The 20,793-nt window shown below is 38.5% G+C and overlaps 1 protein-coding gene across 1 annotated transcript; it reads left to right on the top strand.

The window, feature by feature from the left end:
* The first annotated feature begins 955 nt into the window (after window positions 1-955).
* Window positions 956-7,461, top strand: KERA (keratocan). The gene is made up of 2 exons (XM_050914947.1): window positions 956-1,841; window positions 7,289-7,461. Exons 1-2 carry the CDS (start codon window positions 956-958, stop codon window positions 7,459-7,461), a joined length of 1,059 nt encoding a protein of 352 aa, XP_050770904.1.
* The last annotated feature ends 13,332 nt before the right edge of the window (window positions 7,462-20,793 follow it).

Here is a 20,793-nt window from a genome sequence, read left to right on the forward strand (position 1 = left end):
GGTCTCTTGCCTCTGCTTTGCAAAATGCTTGCTAATCTTCATCAGAAAGCAAGCAAGATAACAGAACTTGTGAAGCCCTGTTTTTGTGCTACATAAATATTTCCTTTTGGAGTAAATTATCATTGACGATTTTGTTCATCGTTTAATGGTGCAAGAGGCTAAAAAAAGCAAATAATTAAGTAGGTAAAAGATACAAGATGCATGAGTGTATATGATATAATTTGATTAGGACTTACTTTTTGTGTCACTTAGATCAGGCATTTGTTTTGGCTGTTTGCTTTAGAGAAGGAAATTCATAACTTTGGATATGAAAGACTGAATGAGGGAGGGGAATGGATTACTCAAACATATTCCCTCCAAGCTCTTTAAGAACATGCCCTACAAACAGCTGTTAAAACACTCTTTGATCTTTCACTTTTCTGTGATGAGAAAAGATCCTGGAAAATCTGATCCATTATAATTTAAGAGAGAAGAAAAACAGAAAAGAGGGTACGATTAATTTTAAAAGGCGGAACATTGAGTACAATAGTATTTATATCATCACAGTATTGATAGCTTTACTGAAGATGGTGCATTATATAAAGTAGTTTATAGCTCTGTACAGGAAAACTTAAACAAATTTATAAGAAGCACTGATTTAATGTCAGAAAAATGATCTGTGTTTTCAGGTTCTTTGAAATGACACTTACATGAACATCATTTAAACTGGTAGCCAATGTGGAGTCTAAGTTGAATCAGGAAAATGTTCAACATATAGCACTGAATTGTTTATACCTCTTATATTACTGTTCAGTTTTTCCTTAACATGCCACAGGTAATACCACAGAGGACAGAATTTGGCTGTTTATAAAGGAAATATTATTTTCTATGTAATACTGCTTTGTTAATCTAGTATGCTGTTAGAGAGTTCTGTTGAGAGACAGCTAATTGTTTTTCTCCCCTTCCAAGGCAAACAATGACTCTAAAAGTCTATACAAGCCTTTTGCTCTTATTCTTGGTCAATTCTGTGTGGACTCGAACTGTGAGACAAGTTTATGATGAGCTGGATCCTGAGCATTGGTCTCACTACACTTTTGAGTGTCCACAAGAGTGCTTTTGTCCTCCTAGTTTCCCCAATGCATTATACTGTGATAACAAAGGACTTAAAGAAATACCTGCAATCCCAGCAAGAATTTGGTACCTCTATCTTCAAAACAATCTAATTGAAACCATTTCGGAGAAGCCTTTTGTGAATGCCACTCATCTGAGATGGATAAATCTGAACAAGAATAAGATCACCAACAGTGGAATTGAGAGTGGTGTGCTGAGCAAGCTGAAAAGGTTACTTTACTTATTCCTTGAAGATAACGAATTGGAAGAGGTGCCTGCCCCGTTACCAGTGGGCCTGGAACAGCTAAGACTGGCTAGAAACAAAATCTCCAGAATTCCAGAAGGAGTCTTCAGCAACTTGGAAAACCTTACCATGTTAGATCTGCACCAGAACAGGTTGTTGGACAGCGCTCTTCAAAGTGACACCTTCCAAGGACTCAACAATCTTATGCAACTCAACATAGCAAAAAATTCACTCAAGAAAATGCCTTTAAGCATTCCAGCTAACACACTGCAGCTGTTTTTGGACAACAACTCCATTGAAGTGATACCAGAAAACTACTTCAGTGCAATACCCAAAGTGACTTTCCTTAGGCTGAACTACAATAAATTATCCGATGACGGTATTCCCCCAAATGGGTTTAATGTTTCATCTATTCTAGATCTACAGCTGTCTCACAACCGGCTCACTAAAATTCCACCAATCAATGCTCATCTCGAGCACCTTCACCTTGATCACAACAGAATCAAAAGTAAGTGTGTATTGTCAGTGTGGGATCCTACCAAGATATAATTATTTAAAAATGTCTACTTAACTACAAAAAATTCTCTTTGAAATAAAGAGATTAAAAATGTGCTGTAGATTATAGGGAGATGAGCAAGAGGACCTCCCACAGGCCAGTTTTCAAGTCAGGTCTAAAATATGACAACCAAATATGTGCATGGAAGTAATACCACATGTGAAAAATGTTCATTGCATACAGAAAAAACACTTTGCAAGCAGATCAGAAATATGAGTGGATTAAGGAGAATTTGTGCACTCATATTTCGCTATATACATGCCAGTAACCATTTTGTGGGAAAAAATTAAGTTTCCCACAGAAAGGCTAGGAGTAAATAAGCAAGAAACAACAATAAAAAAGTGGGTGCAACAAGTTAGGATATTCAATCCACATCTGTATGACTGTTAGATTTTCAAAGTTCCTGAGCACCTTAGGGACTTCACTAAACTAACAGAATTGCTGTATGCTCCGTTCTTCTGAGTATCTCCCTGCCTGCCTACATTAGTAGTAGGAGCTTAAGATGAGGCACCCTTAAAACAGAATAAAATGTTGGCTGTAGTCAACACAATCTATTTCAAATATGACTCATTAGAATGTGGATATTGAATATTTCAGGCTTAAATATCCTCCCCATCTTTTGTTTACTGTGCACAAAATGCTGACACTTGGGTTTAGTCTTCATGAAAAATCTTTTCATGGACTTTACAGAAGCTTTGTCCTACTAAGGTTTACCTCCTCAAATGTCTTCTAACATTTTCCACTTTGTATAAATGAGACAAGGTTTTGTACCCAAGGCAACAGAAGCCTGTTGTCATGTCATAGTTCTGCTTCTAGCACTGCTTCCAGATTCATCCAGGTACAGCAGGGATGTGGTGGTTAGGGACACTGGGTAAAGTGTCTGCTCAGTAAGTCCTACAGACCTGAAATTCTTTGTTTCATGCCAAAAGCCAAAAATCAAAGTGATGACTTTCTGTTTATCACTGCACAGAAGGTAACCAAGTCTCTACATTTGTCTTCCTGTCATGGTGATTTAATTGAATAAATGGTTCCTTACTCTTGTTTTGTGTCACTGTAGCTCATAAATATACTAGAAATAATAGTTTGGCTTCTGTATGAAACAAGGACACATCAAAGGAAGATACCTATTAATAATTTAGGTTAATTCACTGCATTTTCCAAAACCAATCTATGAAACCTTGTAAAGAAAAATCGATTTTGTACAACTGGCACATATTTAAGTGACCTGCGAGAAGTCTAACAGTTAATTAGAGTTAGAGCTTATGACAGATGTTGTTACTGAACATATTTCATTGCTCCCTGGTTACAAAGGGATTTATTTTAATTGCTTCACTGCAGGGCCTCAGCTGCAGGCTTTATCTCCTGTCACTTTAAGTGGACATTAAATTGAAATCAGTGGAACATAACCTGTCCAGTTTAAGAAGTGTTTTGTGTCTAGGTAGTATTTAAAGAGCTGCCAAATTATCTTCCTTTCTTAAATAAGTTTAAAAAAGGTTAAAACCATGAAAATCAACCTGTGTAGTATGTGCAAACTTAAGTCCCATTTTCCAATGACACATGGGTACCCATAAGCCTAAATCGCAACAGTTTTCCACAAGCCTTATATTCCTTAATGCCTTTACCACTTTTCAAAATTCATTACTAACTTAAGCACTACACTGCTATTAATTAAAAAAAAAAAAGTTTTAATTCTTAGTAACTACATATAAAGTAGTCACAAAAACACTAAAAAAGGCAATCTGACACCTTAAATGAAATGCAGGTATTATGTAAGGCGCATTCTACCACATAGCATAATTGTCCAAGAGGTAAGGGATAATGACATAGTCTTCATGAGACAGTACTCTAATAGATGATATCTCAAAGGGCCTTTAGGATCGCAAAAAAGGAATGTAATTCCATCAGGCAGGAGTAATAAGATGTGGCATTAATTCTGCAGATGGTTTTTGTCTTCTTAAACCCAGGAAACTGATGATCAGTCCTTACCTTAAGATAACTAATGTAAAAGATTTGAAAGAAAAAAAACTGTAGAAGTCTGGATCTGGTTTCTCCACAAAAGAGTCCTCCTGAAAGTTTACTTTTACGTGTGCAGTACAAGCCCTTTTTATAATATTAATTCTCAGATACCCCTGCACACCTGCCAATTGCTGCTCTATTTTCTCTTGGTGGTTCATAGTTACACTGCTGGCATTGCAAGAGCTCAGACATCAAAATTTCTATCTAAATACTATTAGCCTACTTTCTATTGTATGTTATTTTATAACATCAGTTCTTCATATAAGTCCAAGGCCTTATTTCTCCAGAGACCATTTATGAAGATATAAGGCAATATCCTGAAGCCCAGTGAAATCAATGATAGCCTCATCATTGCTCTCAGTGGAATTAGGATTTTGCCTGTGGTCCCTTCCCCAAGGATCTCAATGTGCAGAGGAAAAAAAGTACTTGAAAGTTGGAAGCAAAATCAACATAAAACCAAAACTAATTATGGCTACAACAGATACACAACACACTTTTTCCATGGCATTTTAAAACACACATTTACATATTTATTTATGAGATACACATGTGAGGCTCTGGGGAGATGTCAAATGATGGAAAAGGGGGTGTTAGAGGAAGCAAAAAGAGGAGAAGGCATGAAACGATGATGTAGCAAGTGAGGAAGGGTAAGCAGGTGGTATTACAGTGCTATCAAAGGAGTGATAAAAGGGAGCGAACAGTAAGTTCCCCTAGAGGAACACCAGACGATTGGGATAGCTCCTCTGAGCTAATATTATTCCATGTGTAGAGAAAGGGAGAAGTCCTTGGGCCAAGTAGCAATGCCAGTCTATCAGAATCCATTATAGGATATTTGGAAAGAAATGGCTGAAGTTACAGATCCTGACTTATTGTCAGACCCCTGCACTATAGCTGGTACTGGCTTCTTTGCTGGAAGAGCCCAGAAAGGTACAGATTTCCAGTCTGATCCATGGCTGCCGCAGTTAAATATTATGTGAAAAGGAGAAAGGGAGTCCGACTATTCGAGTTGAATTACAGTGAGTGAATACAAGAATAGAACAGAAATACCCTCACACTCATATATGTTAGAACACATCTATCTTCTAGATCAACTTACTTTCTGAATGTTTCTAAATTATGAGTTTTACTGGAAAAGAAACAGGATCTTCTGTGGTTCTTCAGCAGACATACAGTACTAGCCATTAATGAGAACCTCGTCTGCAGTTTTCCCCTACAGCAGTTCCAGAGTCTCTTTTTTAAATATTACCCCACTTAACAACACTGTTGACAACAGGTGGAGTTCATGTTATTTGAATTAACCATCCTAGATTTTTGCATCTAGTTTGGGTTAGTCATACAGACCACCTACTCAATTAATGGAAAGAGATACACAATTGCAGAGGGAAAATCATCGCATCTTAACGAGCTGTGAATCACCTTTTGGAGGTGTTCATCTCTCTCCAGAATTTATAAACAGAGTCTAAATGGTTCACTTAGACTGACACTTACCCTCTACATGGATCAGTTTACGTAGGGTGAATTGTACCCATGTAGATGGATTGCCCTGTCCCTCCTGCTTAAGCAAAATTCCGCAATATACCCATGAACAGGATTGTAAGAGAAGAGAGAGAGGCTTTTACTCCTCTGATAGTTTGGACAGGATTTACTGTTCATGGGAAGAGAACAATAAAAACCCAAGCCACTTCATACCACACATCATCAGGAAATAACTTCTTCATAAGTGGCCTGTGGTTAGGTAACTGCTGCCTCACTTTAAGGTTGGAGTAATTAACCCAGTGAAAACTAGTGCAGTGGGATAGTTTCTAGGTGAGAGAACACAGAGATTTAGAACACACTTGAAGCCATCTTGTCTCCTAAGGACAGTAGTGCTGACCTGAAAAGGCAGATATTTTCTGCTACATAGTGTTGATTCACTTGTAAAACTTTTAATAACTGCTTTCATAATGAAACCTCACTCTCAAGCTTCCTGCTTTGCAGCTTCACATATAAAAATAAGTTGTAGCTTGTTTCTTCCAAGAATATCAAATGCTTTACAAACATTAATCAAATTTCACAACATAGGCAAAGACATTTTGATATCACGGATAAGATAAAAGATTTAGGCCTTGGACAAGTGGATGTATTTATCTCGTTTCCATGACAAAGTCCATTTCCAAGATGTTGCAAACATCTGGGCAGTTTTTCAAAATAGGGTGGGTTTTTTTCTTTTGGGGAAAAAAAAAATCATGGGGTTTTTTTTTCATCATAACATTTAACCAATTTTGGGGATTGCAATCAGAAGATGTGTGCATATTATCATTGCTAAATATAAGGGGAGAAAAAATTTGGTAGAAAGATTTTCTTTTCCTATTTCTGGGCTGCTAAAAAAACTGTGCTAAAAAAAAATCTGTTACACACACATGCTCCATTCAACCACTTTTTGCAGGTGGTCTGGGGCCAACAAGATCCTCAAGCAGTCAGACCAATCACTAAATACCATAATTTGGTCAAAGGAATTTGACATCTTCTTTGACAAACAAACACCACTTCAGTGTTTTCTAGAATAAGGCCATTCTGAGGCTGAAATAGGGCAGTGGCAGCCTCACTATTCAACAACTGAAGATAAAATATGAAAAGCATTTTAGCCAAGTGACAGTGCAGAGGTAACTTAGGGGAGACAATGTAAAGAACCCCATCTATTCAACTCTAATGAAAATGGGTAATGATTTAAGCCATAGTTTCAAATTTTATCTGAACTGAAACAAGCTATGTGTGATGTATAAAGAATTTTAAGGACTTGTTGGCTTTCAGATTAGGAAGAAAAATATCTCACTTCACAAGTTTTATTCTTGCAATTAAAACCAACTGTACTGAAGAATTTGAGAGAACAGGAAAGCACAGATGTTAAAAGTTACAGACACTATATGGAAACCTCCTCTGATTCAATACTGTTATCATTTTGAATGTAAGATCTTCATTGGGGAATATTATCAGCTAAAATTAATGTACTGTCATTGCAGTAAGATGTTCAAAATCCCTCAGCATTAACCTTGTTCTGCTCTCTCTGAGGGCAGAGAGCTATTTCTCAATGAATAGTTACCCAGTAGTTGTCTAAATTAGTTTCCTCTCTGTCCAAGGTAAAATTATGCATCTAGAGGCCTTTATTCATAATTGCAGCACATTAAATACGTGATTCACTGATCTAGATTACATTATGTTAAGATGCTTTTTTGCTTGATCAAAAAAGCAGTTAATTGTTAATTTGGCATTTTCCAACTCTGAGAGGAACAAGTGTGTCCCATACAAATATCAGTGGAAGTCTGTTTTATTTGTTTTCTAAATGAATTTTATCTTCATGAAACTTTCCCATGGAAATTACCTAACATGTTGATTTACATTTTCAGGTGTCAATGGTACTCAAATATGCCCAGTCTCAATTGCCATAGCAGAAGACTATGGTTTTTATGGTAACATCCCTCGCCTCCGATACCTTCGCCTGGATGGAAATGAAATTCAACCTCCAATCCCATTGGACATCATGATATGTTTCCGACTACTTCAAGCTGTTGTCATATAAAGATATTGCAGTGTCACTCTTGTGCTGTGAGAGTGCTAAGATACAAGTTTTGCTGGAATGAAACTTGTTCTAACTCGTAAATGAAGAAGTAACAGCTTTATTTTGACTTTAATTTTTTCTTTGCTTGCATCTGTTCTACGACTGAAAAGATTGTTCTTCTTTCAGAAGAGATTTTGGATGAACATGAAACATGTGCTTAACACTTTACCTAAGAATTCCTAACGCGAATATATTGTAAATCATCTGTGTAAGATCCCAAATATTCCAAAGCAAATTCTTGCCTACTCCATCTTTCTTGTCCAATGCTACAATGTCTATTCTGTTAACATCACTGCTACAGACAAATTATATTTCCTTATTTTGTTACATAGTAACTAACACAATGAATTTGGATGCACTTGGTTAAATATATATGCTAGAAAAATCATGAGTTGCATGACTACTAGTTATCAGAACTGCCACAGTCTTTTTTAAGGTAGTGACTAATGGCGAACAACCACTTAACATGTAAATAACTCCTAAATTGCTGTCATCCTTTGAAGATTGATACTTTTAAGGCATGAAGTATATGAGGCTTGGAGTCCAAAGCAATATACTGAATATATGTTATTGCATGGATTCATTCAGTGTATGATTTCAAAATTGGAATACACTGATCCAACTCAAATCCAGGGACAAGGGAACATGAGATGAAACCTTGGTCTATCAAGGTGCCAATTTTCTGCTGTTTCATTCTTCAATATTCCATTTCTAGTTTTGACACCATTTCTTTCTGTAGCTTTGGGATAGTCATTGAATATTTGGTTTATTTTAGTTTCCATAGAGACAAAGCCAAGAACAGTACTGATGACATATTTCACAGACTAGGTACTTCACAAAAATTGGAATGGCTAGTTAATATAACGGTGATAAAGAGAAAATTAAGAAATTAAGAGATACGTCCCCTCCCAATTATTTACTGAACTAGACAAATACTTGCATAGGAATTGTATCAGTTTAAGCAAATACGATCAACTCAGAGCAGTATTTAGCTATCTGTTAACTCATATACATGCACATAATAACATTGGATTTTAGAGAAGTCCAGGTATTTAGAATACAGCACATTCACAATTCACTAACAAGGGAGATATCAGCAGGCATCTTTTTATGAAATCTGGTTAGTTTTTTCCTATTTTTATAAGATAATATTGGGATTTCAATACACAACTTGAATATTAGATTCAACTAGTCACTGGGAGAGTATGACATTTTTATTTCTGATAGCCAGCACAACATACGATCCATCAGTCATATTATTTTAGTCTTCTTGTATTTGTAGATAGAAGCAATTAGTTGCTCTTTGATAGCTTGCATCTATTTCTAACATTTTAAGACTGGCCTCAGTAACAAGCATTTAAAGACTATGCATGTGGTATAATTTTTTCTTTGACGATGAAGCATTTTCTTAAAAGTGGATTTTTAAAAGGGTTGAGAACTGCAATTTCTAACATTCAATCTCTTTTTATCTGAAAATCAGGCCTTATTCTACTCCAGTGCACTTGTGGGAATAACCCAGTATAGAAACCCAGCACAGAAATAACCCATTCAGAAATCCTATCACAAAAACATTTATTTTTGCAGTTCTTCTTATGTGATTGCTGAGAAACTCCTGCCCTTCTAGCAAAATATTTTCTGTACCTCTGTGTTCACCCTATATGAAAAAAATACAGATTTAAAAAATCTCTACAATATGTATGCATGTTTACCTATGTTCTTTACTCAATAATAGCATAGTAATTTATTTTTTTGAAAAAAAATAATTATGTGACAATACTACTAATTAAATTATAACAATAATTATGTGCTTGTACTTGGAAATTAATTTCTACTTTAAACAAAGAACAAATATACATACTCCAAACTGAATATTCACAGGCATATATGCATATTATTAACAATATTTACAGTTCTAACTGATCATACAGCAAAGCGTCTTGAAGTTCCAGCCAAAAATTATGACCCTTTTAGGCACTATATACATATTAAAACAGAAAAGACGAACCCTTCCCCAAAGAGAAGTCAAGCTTATATATGAGAAGGGATGATATGTAAAATCATATAGGGACACTGGAGCATCAAGGTACTCAATTTTCTTGATAGGGGCATTATGTGATAAAATCAGGGGCACATAATCTGATGAAATCACTTTTAGCAGTTATTTTTCACCAGCTGGCATGATATTAATGGATTTTTCCAATCCACTGTGGAGCGGAAAGCCTTATAAATTAGTTCTTCAAAGGTCAGTACTATCTTATGGAACAATCTTTTGACACATGCAGATTGATGCTCAAGACTTGTCCCTGTCAAATCCCAGTTAATCTGAGTGAAGACAAAAATTCATGATACATCCTTGGACAAACTTTTATTGGGCTGAAGAGCTGCTGCTGCCCAGTCCTCTGTGTTTTACACCTTTGATGCAACCCGCTGACTCCACATCTGGGAACTGTTTAACAGAGAGAAAATCCTAAGTATTCTCATTTAGGCTAATTTGTCCCATCTTGATTCACTCTCCCAGAACCAGCAGTATGAAGTAGAATGAAAAATAGTTACGTTACTGCAGTGGCCTTCACAAGATAAACCAACCCTGGTTGGGGTTTGAGCTGCTTTCCTGCACACGTCTCTATTTGCAACAGTCTTAATGTTCTTAAACATTCTGGGAAAGTTGGTGAAATTTCCCCTCAGATTACAATAGCAGGCCTAAATTGCATTATTGTGTGGAACTAAACAATGCGGGCTTTCAGCCACACGTCATTCAATCCATTCGTTATGCCAGAAGACTATAAAGGAAAATGTAAAACACAATGTCCTTTTCCCTGTGAAGAGGGTCCCTAAAACAATGTAGAAAGCATCACTGTGCTTGAAAGTCTGGTGTTAATTCTTCTTAATCCAAGATTGGTCTAAGACTCCCCACTGATATTTCCTGGTTCAGAAAAAATTGCAGTCTCTTCCACTGCAGGGAGGGAGGAACAGACCTCTCAGCTGTCCTGTCTGAACCCATAGCTGCCTTCATAAAGCCGACATTTGTTTCACTTAATTGTCAGAGCACATCGCAAACAGTTTTGAATAGAATGTCATGTACAGAAACAAAGACATTTACAAGTATGGGACATTGAGAACGAAGCAGGCCACCTTAAGCACACTGCAGTTGTGGTCAATCGCTAACCAAACCACAAATACCTAGCGCTTTGCCAGAAATGCATATTATGTATGAGTTAATTTTGAAATTATGGCCGTTAACACAGATGTGCTATCACCTCAGCCCAGGGTACAGACAGTTGCTCTGTAAAGAAAAGCATTAAAGCAAAGTGAGAGGAAAGTGAGCAAAGTAAGCAAAGAACTGAGAAATACCCAGACGTTTCTGACACGTCTGCCAGCTTGATTGGAGGCTGGATGCTGGATCTATCAAAAGACTGTGTGGTTTTATAACGCAGCTTGCTCTGCAGGAAGAAAAGTCCTTTATAGATGCTGCCAGCATAGTTAAGATTTCAGCCATATGCATGAATCTCCCTGCTCCATACTCTCCTCTGGCAGTTTCTGTTTCTTTCTCAATATTCCAAACAGTTTGCTACCACTTTCTTCTTCAACATTTTAAATGAAAAACACCACCACAATAATCATCTGCAGAGATGCCAGTGACCACAGCAGCTTGTATGACACTTGAAGGAAGAAACACAAACACTAAGAGGTAAAAATCTGGAACACAACTAGAAAGCAAATTTGCATGTTTGTAATTACTAACTCCTACACATATCCTGTGTCTCTGAAGGGATTTTCATTCACCCTTGCTGCACCCAAATGGTTTCCAATGTTTGCCACAAATACTTACTGTCATTTTTCCAGCCTAGAAAAACTATTTGCTGATATTATATTGCAGCTAGTTTCATTATCTATCTGCAATTAGATTACTGTAACACCTAAACTGCTGTGTTGGTTGTTGCACAGCTAATATCCCACTTCTGCCATGTGTGGCAGAGAATCCTTAGCACTGTTGAAGTCAGCAAGTAAATCTCCTCTTGAATGAAAGTCTCCTCCATAATTGCATTTTTTCCCCAGAATTGCTTACCCATTTAAACATAAAGGGCAGCTCTACAAGGCACCACACTGTGTAATGATACTCAGGAGTAGTACTAACCACTTCAGCTCAAGCGTATGTCATTTGCATCATGTTCTGCCTTAGCTAATTTACCTTCTTCCCCATTAGTAGAGCTAATATTGCTTCCGAGTCCTGTGCTTGCTCTGTCAGTGCTAGTTCAAACAAATCTGTACTGTAATGAATTTGAAACCTTTCCCAGTACAGTTGTTTCTTACACCCCCTGCACTGTTGCCAGTATCCTGGGTATTCTTCTTACTGTTTTTGTCTTGGTTTCTGTAGCATATGCATTTGACCAACCTATCTGCCTATCAGGTTGATTTAGTTTTGTTTCTTCAGTGTTTTTTAGCTTAAGCATGTTTATGCGTGCTGCACTAATGGCTGTTCTGATTTCATCTGTTTCCTGGCAGTTCAGCTGCATCCGAGTTTCTCTAGGGGAAGCGCCGTCCTGACTGCTGCACACGTACCGCAGTAGAACAGCATGCCCCATTGCTCACAGCATTCACACCTCCTCCCACGCACTTGCGTGGACCCAGGCTGATGCCGTCATGTAGATAGGGTATATCTGGAAATCTCTTTTCCAAGGTTTCCCCTCCCCGCCCCCAGTCTTTTTTGTAGGAAAATTAGTGAAGAAACTGGAATTGCATCTTCCACAGACAAAAGCTGTTCCTAATTAGGGGCTGAGGCAATGAAAGTTACATGTGGAATCAGCAGCTCTCAGTGAAGCTAGGCTTTTTCAATACATTATTTATTCACTAAAATGCTCTATGACAGTTTTTATGAATTATTAGTGAATTCAAAAAAAATATGCAAATAGTTTCAGCCACGGGAAAGAAAAAAATAATTTAAAACAGTGCTCACGCTTCTTATTTAATAATCCTGTTGCTAAGACATCCATGTAGCATAATATGCCCTTCTCCAGGTAATGAAACCCTGGAATTTGTCTGAAATCATACTCCTACTACTAGGAAGCCTGTTTCAAGGAGAGTAATCTCCTTGTGATGCTCTGCATTGTTTCAGGACTTGAAATTATCACCGATTCTCTATGCTGGCAGTGAGGATAGCCTTCATGATATTATAGAATCTAGGCTCAAATCCCTGTCTGAATCAGAAGCAGAGTGTGTTGGAGTGTAGATTTTTTTCTCTGAGGAGGCTGTTTTGAGCACCGGACTAGAGGTTCACTCTGTTTTGTGAATCCTAAGATTTGTTTCTTTTAATAACTGGAACTGCTTCAAACGAAAAAGACTTACAACAACCCTTCTCAACACTGCTTAGCAGCAGAATAAGCAGGAGTTACACCTAAAATGTCTTCTCTGAGAAAGCTGCAGGCACAGGGTACTCAAATTCCCTGCCTCTGAATTACTGGCCAAATGGGGAAGTGAAAGCTGTTAGTGAAGATTTTCTCTGAAGGTCATGGTGTTTTGGAACTTTTAAAAAGATAGTCATTTGTGTGTTTGTTTTGGTTTGATTTAAAGTTCTTTAACATTCAGTTTAAAATACAACATATAAACATGGTGTGAGGTTTATTTCCCATTTCAATAAGAAAAGAAGATGAAAATATTTAATTCTTAGTCAAATAAACATAAATATTTTTATATTGGTCTGACCATCAAACAAACACACAGAAGAGCCAATTTTCTGTTCTCGAGCCAAGATTTCCATGCTTTCCTTTTTTCCTCCGTTGTTCTTTTTTTACATTTGCATTCTGTCTGGGATCATATAACAGACTTATCAGGTATTGAATAACATTGAGAATGATTTCAGCTGCAATATTATGCATGTTTCTTATTCTCTTCAAAGCATTAATAAGACTTGTGCCTGTATTCTCCTACTTTTGTGAGCTCTGCGTACAGGCCCCCTTTTTTGTGCTGTTTCCACTGCATTTGTCGTCAATGTTTGTGCAAGATGCCTGTGCAGGAAATACAGTGCTCCCACGGATTCAAGGCTTTCTGTGGTGCTTGCTTTCCTCATATTCCTCACTGCCTACCTCCTGAAGCTCTCGTGGGGCTTATTCCTGATGGTTTAACATTACCTCCATACTGGGATTTTTCCCAATGTTGGTACTGTGAAGGACGGAACAGGTTAATTCCTGTTGCTGCTGGGCTGCTTCTAACACGGGCCATCTGGGCTGATGGAGGAATGACAGCCTGTGGGCCTTGTGTCTGAGGAGCTGAAGCAAGTGACCAGCTGCTCAGGCTTATGAAGATGTTGAATTAAGTGGTAGGAATCAAGGCAAGAAAGGGGATTCAACAACTCAATGAAGTCTATTTTATCAAAAACATGCAGAGCAGAAAACCATCCAGTGCAAGACAGACGGAGATGAAGATGTAATCGGGGCAAACTGTCAGACTTACAAGTATGTGCAAATACTTGTATATGTGAGAGAGAGGCAACAATTAGCTCTGCCTGGCCAAGGATCAACAATGATGGAAAAAAACCCCATTTTTTAAATTTGTTTCAAGCTTGGAGGATGCTAATACTGACTGAAGTCCAAGAGCCCACTTGATGCATTCTGCTTGGCACATTAGACCCCTATAAAAATTCTATCAAATTTAGAAAAAAAACCCTAAATCCTTGGTATATCAGCCATGCCTTCTGTCAGCAGTTTTACAGAACTGCTCCCTGAAATACATTTTCTTTTACAGCAGACCTTAACCTTAAATGTGTCAAGAAGAAATTAGGAGACAAGTCCACAGTCTCATCTATATCAATGTCAGCAAACAGTCCCCTTTAGCTGGGAGCTGCATGCACTCTGGAGGGCAAATATACTTCTAAAGTAATTGCCTCGCTCCTTTTCATGTTTTCTTCAAGCAGCCATCCACACAGATTGAACTATCTGAATGTCCATGAACTACCTGGAGAAAAGACATCCCACTTCTTGCACTTCCATTCCCACAAAGGAGTCTGGAGGCTGAATGAGGGGCAAGGGAAGGAAGGATCCTGGTCTGGCTGGGGAAATTTTCATGGCAGCCCCTGGTGACTGGAGACACGAGCCAGGCCTCTTAGACTGGGATGTCTAAACAAAAGGAGGGAAAAAAAAAGGCAACCCAAAACCAGGGGATTCTTCTTAATTAACTTTTGGATTTTAAGCATTCATAGGGTTTATGAAATTGTACTTTATCCATGTGCAACTGGACTAAAAATTTCACTGTTTTTTAACCAAAGCTGAAATTCTCTACAATCAGTGACTTGAGGAACAGAATTTTAACATTGTCACTACCTCAGCCTCACTTGGTTCAGTGCCATTTGTCACTGAGTCCATGTAATGATCTGCCACAGCTGCCTCTTGAGTCATGCTAGCTCAACTCATCGATGCAGATGGGAGAGAGATCTTTGGAAACCTATGCATGAAGCTTGGGCTGTTTGCTGCTAAGGCATAAAACCAGAGGGACTTCAGAGAGAAGAAACAGTGGAAAGCTGTGAATGCAGAAATGATAACCTTTTTTTCCCCCAAAAACTGGCTCTTTTGATTGCACTGACTGACTTAACATTTGCAGAGTTTTCTGATAATACATAATGATTTGTCCCTTCTTTTTACTTTCTCAGAGGTAAACAGTAGGTCGGTGACACAGATGGGTTTGTGACATTATTTTTTTTTCCATACTGACCATTGTGATCAGGTCTAAACAGACATCAGTCAGCTCTTCCAAGTCTCCAGAAACTGTTTAAACATAGCAGTTCAGGCACAGCCCAGCAGTTACAAGTGCTGCTGAAAGCTCATGTAAACATATCCTTTGTTTAAAAAAAAAAAAAAAGCACCTCTCCTTTGAAAGCTGTTACTGTTTTCAGGGAGAATATGTCAAATACTCCTACGGTTTTCATTAACTTTTTCATCATTTCAGAAACCATTTCCATAACAGTTCTGATGAATTCATGCACCTTATTTAAAAGAAAATAAAATTTGAACAAGCATTGCTTATCATTAGCAGACAATTTGAAATGTTTTAGATAAATCTTCACATTGATCTGCTAGAAGACACATTTCGTATTGAATATTTGCATCCTATTGAAGTGAAAACACTTAAAATTTCTAAATTGTTCTGGCTCTGTGTGGGTGTAGAGACACATATTTTAATTTTAAGACTGTTCTCAAATTCAACAAAATGCCTGAAGGACTGAGAATCGCCTCAGCTGGTGACTGCAGTCTGCTTGCTTGCTGGGAATGGAAATTCCTATTCTTTCAAGAGAGTAAGCCCTCAGACCAAAGCCTCTTAACTTGTCTCTAAATTGGAGAGACATGGATTTGATGGATGGACCACTTGGTGGATAAGGAATTGGCTGGATGGTCGCACTCAAAGTGTTGCAGTCAATGGCTTGATGTCCAACTGGAAACCAGTGATGAGTGATGTTCCTCAGGGGTCGGTATTGGGACTGGTGCTGTTTAACATCTTTTGTCGGTGACATGGACAGAGGGATTGAGTGCACCCTCAGCAAGTTTGCCAATGATGACACCAAGCTGTGTGGTGTGGTTGACACGCTGGAGGGAAGGGATGCCATCCAGAGGGACCTTGACAGGCTTGAGAGGTGGGCCTGTGAGAACCTCATGAAGTTCAACAAGGCCAAGTGTAAGGTCCTGCACACGGGTCGGGGCAATCCCAAGCACAAATACAAGCTGGGCGATGAGTGGATTGAGAGCAGCCCTGAGGAGAAGAACTTGGCGGTGTTGGTTGACGAGAAGCTCAACATGACCCGGCAATGTGTGCTTGCAGCCCAGAAAGCCAATCGTATCCTGGGCTGCATCAAAAGACGCGTGACCAGCAGGTTGAGCAAAGTGATTCTCCCCCTCTACTCTGCTCTCATGAGACCCCACCTCGAGTACTGCGTTCAGCTCTGGGGCCCCCAACATAAGAAGGACATGGACCTGTTGGAGCGAGTCCAGAGGAGGGCCACAAAGATGATCAGAGGGCTGGAGCACCTCTCCTGTGAAGAAGGGCTGAGAGAGTTGGGGTTGTTCAGCCTGGAGAAGAGAAGGCTCCGAGGAGACCTTACAGCAGCCTTCCAGTACCTAAAGGGGGCCTACAAGAAAGCTGGAGAGGGACTTTTTACAAGGGCATGTAGTGATAGGACAAGGGGTAATGGCTTTAAACTGAAAGAGGGTAGATTTAGATTAGATGTAAGGAAGAAGTTCTTCACTGTGAGGGTGGTGAGGCACTGGAACAGGTTGCCCAGAGAGGCTGTGGATGCCCCCTCCCTGGAAGTGTTCAAGGCCAGGTTGGATGGGGCTTTGAGCAACCTGGTCTAGTGGAAGGTGTCCCTGCCCATCGCGGGGGGGTTGGAACTGGGTGATCTTTAAGGTCCCCTCCAACCCAAACCATTCTATGATTCTATGACTCTATGATTCTGATTCTATGAGTGGGACGTGCTGAAGCCCTGTGCTTTCTACAGCTAAAAAGAAGCTGAAAGCACTGCAAATTAGCTAGCTCATACAGCCCTTGAACAGGATTAGGTGGTGCTTCCCCCTCTGCATCACAAGGTCATGGAGTTGCATTGTCTGTTGTTGTTGAACTGTGAGCAAATACAAACAGCGTGGAAAGGGAAGTGATATGATAAAGCCTGGTCATATGAACAAATGGGAAATCAGTTAACAGATTACAGCCAAAGTGGCTGTGGATGGTATTCTTTACTTAGAAAGGTATATTAGCTTTTGCCACATTGATGGTCTTTTCCACTTGAAAAAAATGCCCTTTTACAGTACTGTAATTGTGGAAAAACTACTTGTTCAGGGAGAATTCTTAGAGATCTCAAAAATCTGTGCAGGAGCTTCAGCCGTAGTTGATATCAATTTTACACAGTAGTCCCAGATACATGAAAAGCCTTTTGTGGTGGCCAATATCTGGCCAAGTAACAAAACAACTATATTTGTAATTTGTCATGTCACCAATATAACCACAATTTGATAAGGAAGGAGAAAAAGGAAGTCAAATACTAGAAGAGAGAGAATGAGAGATATGAAAAAGAAGACTAGGGAGGGAAAAGAAGAGAAGGAATTTGAGATGGGGGGATAGAAGAGGAAGAAGGAAAATAAGACTAATTTGGAAAAGAAGGAAGCTTGACAGATGCCTTGTTGGGCATCCCTTTGCATGACAGTAAAAGGAGGGGGAAGGAGACACAAAGAGCTCAGATGCTCTTTGGAAGGAAAACTGAGAGCCTGGAATCTTGGAAACTACTGGTCCACAATGCCTCTTGTAGCAGTGCTGTGATCCTTCCTAAAACTTGAGACTTATAATGCCTCAGCCTAGTCTAGCACTACTTTTGGGAACTGGCAGGACAGCAAGAGCTAATAGTAACCGTTTAATATTTGTAATGCTGTCTAAAGCACTGTGATTAATACATAATCCAACATTTGAGCCCTGTCCAAACACAAAGAAACTGTGCCGATGTGAAAATAACACCCATGAGCTTTCTTCAGATCATGCATTACTATATTCTGTGCACTGTTTCATGCTGATGTGGAGTTGCCTTTTAGAATGAATTCCAGAAGGAATATGGTAATACGCCACAACCATGAATTCTGTTAAAGATTTGTTGGAAACCACATGAAGAGGCAATGTCAGCTGGCAAATCAACTCTGCAGTGTTCTCAGGCTTAACCTTTATCCTGTAAACCATATTCTTCTCCATGTGCTTAGTTTTATCAGCTAATGTTTCAGACACTGGCTGATAGAAGATCCACGGTCTACTAATTTTCAGTGGCATGCTTACTTGTTGGGTTTTTCAGAAGTGCTATGGCCCCTTAAATACTTTCAGGTGCTGAATCATGGCTCAGATGCACTACAAGCTCAAAAGCAAAGTTTTGCTTCTTGCTAGCCTCCACTTAAGAACATGCAATGAAAAAGTCCTCATTTTTTCTAGGAATACCAGAAAAAAGAGTGTGCATGCTGAATGAGAAAAGTCAACATTGGATGGTTATAGAAACAATATTTAAAGAAGTTCTAAGTACAGTCCCAACACTGGTTAATCATAAAATCTTTGACATCTCTACTCTTGTAAATGTCATTGCTTTGTAAATTCATCTTATTCATGACAGGTAGACAACTGCATACTTAATCTTGATTAAAATGGACCAATTTAAATTCAGATTGCAGAATATCAGAAAACCAACTTGCAGGAATCCGATCTTACATCCTTTGGGGTTCCAGGAATCTAGGAGTGAATTGCTTATTACATGAATAGATTGGGTTACTTTGGTCCAAAACGGATTCCAGTCAACAAATCGACAGTGAAAACAGCAGCACTGTTTTGAAATGGCCATGACAGCAATAACAACAAAATTCAGCTGTTTCCTCACCCTGGACTATGAAGTCAGTGAAGGAGTTGTTTCCCAGACAGTGAGAGTGACCTTATGGGCTCCTGTTAAAAAATGAAGGGAAAAGAAAGGGGTAAAAGGAAAATCGTGTGAATTTCCCTAAGTCCTTTTCTACTTTAACAATATCTAGAACAGTGCAAAAAGAGATTAACTTTGAGGGCTGAATTTCAGTGACAAACAAGAGGGAAGGCAGAGAAGAAAGGACTCAATAGCTCTCATGTCAAACCCCTCTACCCACAGTATTGTTTTTTGGCTCAACCTTAACACAACAGCATTTTTATCTCAATACATAATCTAGTTAAGGAAAAAAAATGTTGTTCTGGATCATGCATTCCCTCTCCACATCTACACATCTTCTTGCCAGAATCCCACAGTGGTAGGGTTGTTCTTTGTGTCAATAGCACATGACTGAGTGATATATATGCTCATTTCAGTACGTTGTTTTCCAATTAAATATATGTGTAGCACACAAAAGAAACATACTGCATACACATAAGACACAGGGTAGAGGAAGAGGCACAAGAGTGAATAAAAGATATTATGAAATGAAGACCTTCATGAAACTGGTTTTAGTTAGAGAAAAATGAAACTTTTAACCATAATCAATGCTTCAAGCTATTCCGGAAAAAATCCAAGAGAAATGAAATGAGAATGAGGTATGTGAAAGCTTCTGGGTTTGCAATAGTAACAGCTGTTTCTAGAGAACCTGGGCAAGGGGGTTGTTATTCAAATATGTCTGTTTAAAATAGTATTTTCAATTCAAGCATACATCTCTATCCATTAAAACAAAGAAAAAATCCAGGGCTAAGCACACAGGACATACACCATATGATCTTCAATAAACAGCCTTATAATCAAACACCATGTAATTAGTGCAAGAACTGAATGCCAAAAATATGTCGTGATTCCATGAAATGTACACTTAAGCATTTGTGAAAAAGAATAGATATTCTAGGACCTGTGCCCATTTATCCCGTTCTGTTCCACATGAAAGAAATTATATTAAATCAACTGAATATCTGGAAAGAATTAAATCATCATCTCTCATTGGCAAGCCTAAAGGAAAAATTCCCAAGAAAGCACAGTTTTATATAATAAAAGTTCTCATGTTTCATGGAGTAAAAGGGAAAAAAATAACTGCCAAAGGGAAAGTTTTTGTTGACTTTGGTTATTCTTCTTCTCAGACAATATATTATGGAGTTCTCCTCTGCTCCTTTTTATTATCTTTATTCAATGATCTAAAGTTGCAGACATAGTATCCAGAGTTATTTAAATGAAACCATTTCAAACTCTATCGCAGAAAGTCCTACAGGAACAAACTTTTCTCTCTAGCAGCTGATACAGTGACAGTCATTGGCACTACACAGTAGCGACCAAAACAGACCGGTCCCCTCAGCAGGATTCTTTTTAATGATAGAAGTGTCTGGCTTTTTTACTGCCCTCAAGTTCTGTTTAAAGTAGCATGTGGGCCAAAATCTGCCTTTGTTAATGGTGTTTCAGAGGTGTAAATGAAAGCAAGGACTTTCTCCAGCAGACTAAGCTCACCACGGGTTCCAAATGATTTACCTCAGAGACGGCTTCAGTTCAGTAATGGAGTTTTACAAGTCACGCTGCACTGTTCTTTAATTTATATTTAGTTTTGGTATATCATGCTTGCATATTAGCTATCATTAAACCACCATAAAATGTCCAGGGCTCAATTTTCATTTAATCTGCACTCTGATGTGAAAATCTAATGATTTTCACCAGCTGAGGCTGTGTCCCTCAGACTTGACTAAGAAGACATAATCTATGAATACTAGAGATTACAAATGAGATGCACATTTACATGTTTGCGTAACAGACATAAACTGAAATTTCTATTTTCCTTCCAGAAAATGATCGTATGAGCAACT

This window comes from Gymnogyps californianus, chromosome 1, assembly GCF_018139145.2.
Source record: "Gymnogyps californianus isolate 813 chromosome 1, ASM1813914v2, whole genome shotgun sequence".
In the NCBI taxonomy this organism is placed as follows: domain Eukaryota; kingdom Metazoa; phylum Chordata; class Aves; order Accipitriformes; family Cathartidae; genus Gymnogyps; species Gymnogyps californianus.

Bases quoted from the DNA above. Each gene is read 5' to 3' on its own strand.
- KERA (XM_050914947.1), top strand. From the start codon at position 956: ATGACTCTAAAAGTCTATACAAGCCTTTTGCTCTTATTCTTGGTCAAT. The intron at 1,842-7,288 runs GTAAGTGTGTAT...TTACATTTTCAG, and splicing joins TGATCACAACAGAATCAAAA to GTGTCAATGGTACTCAAATA.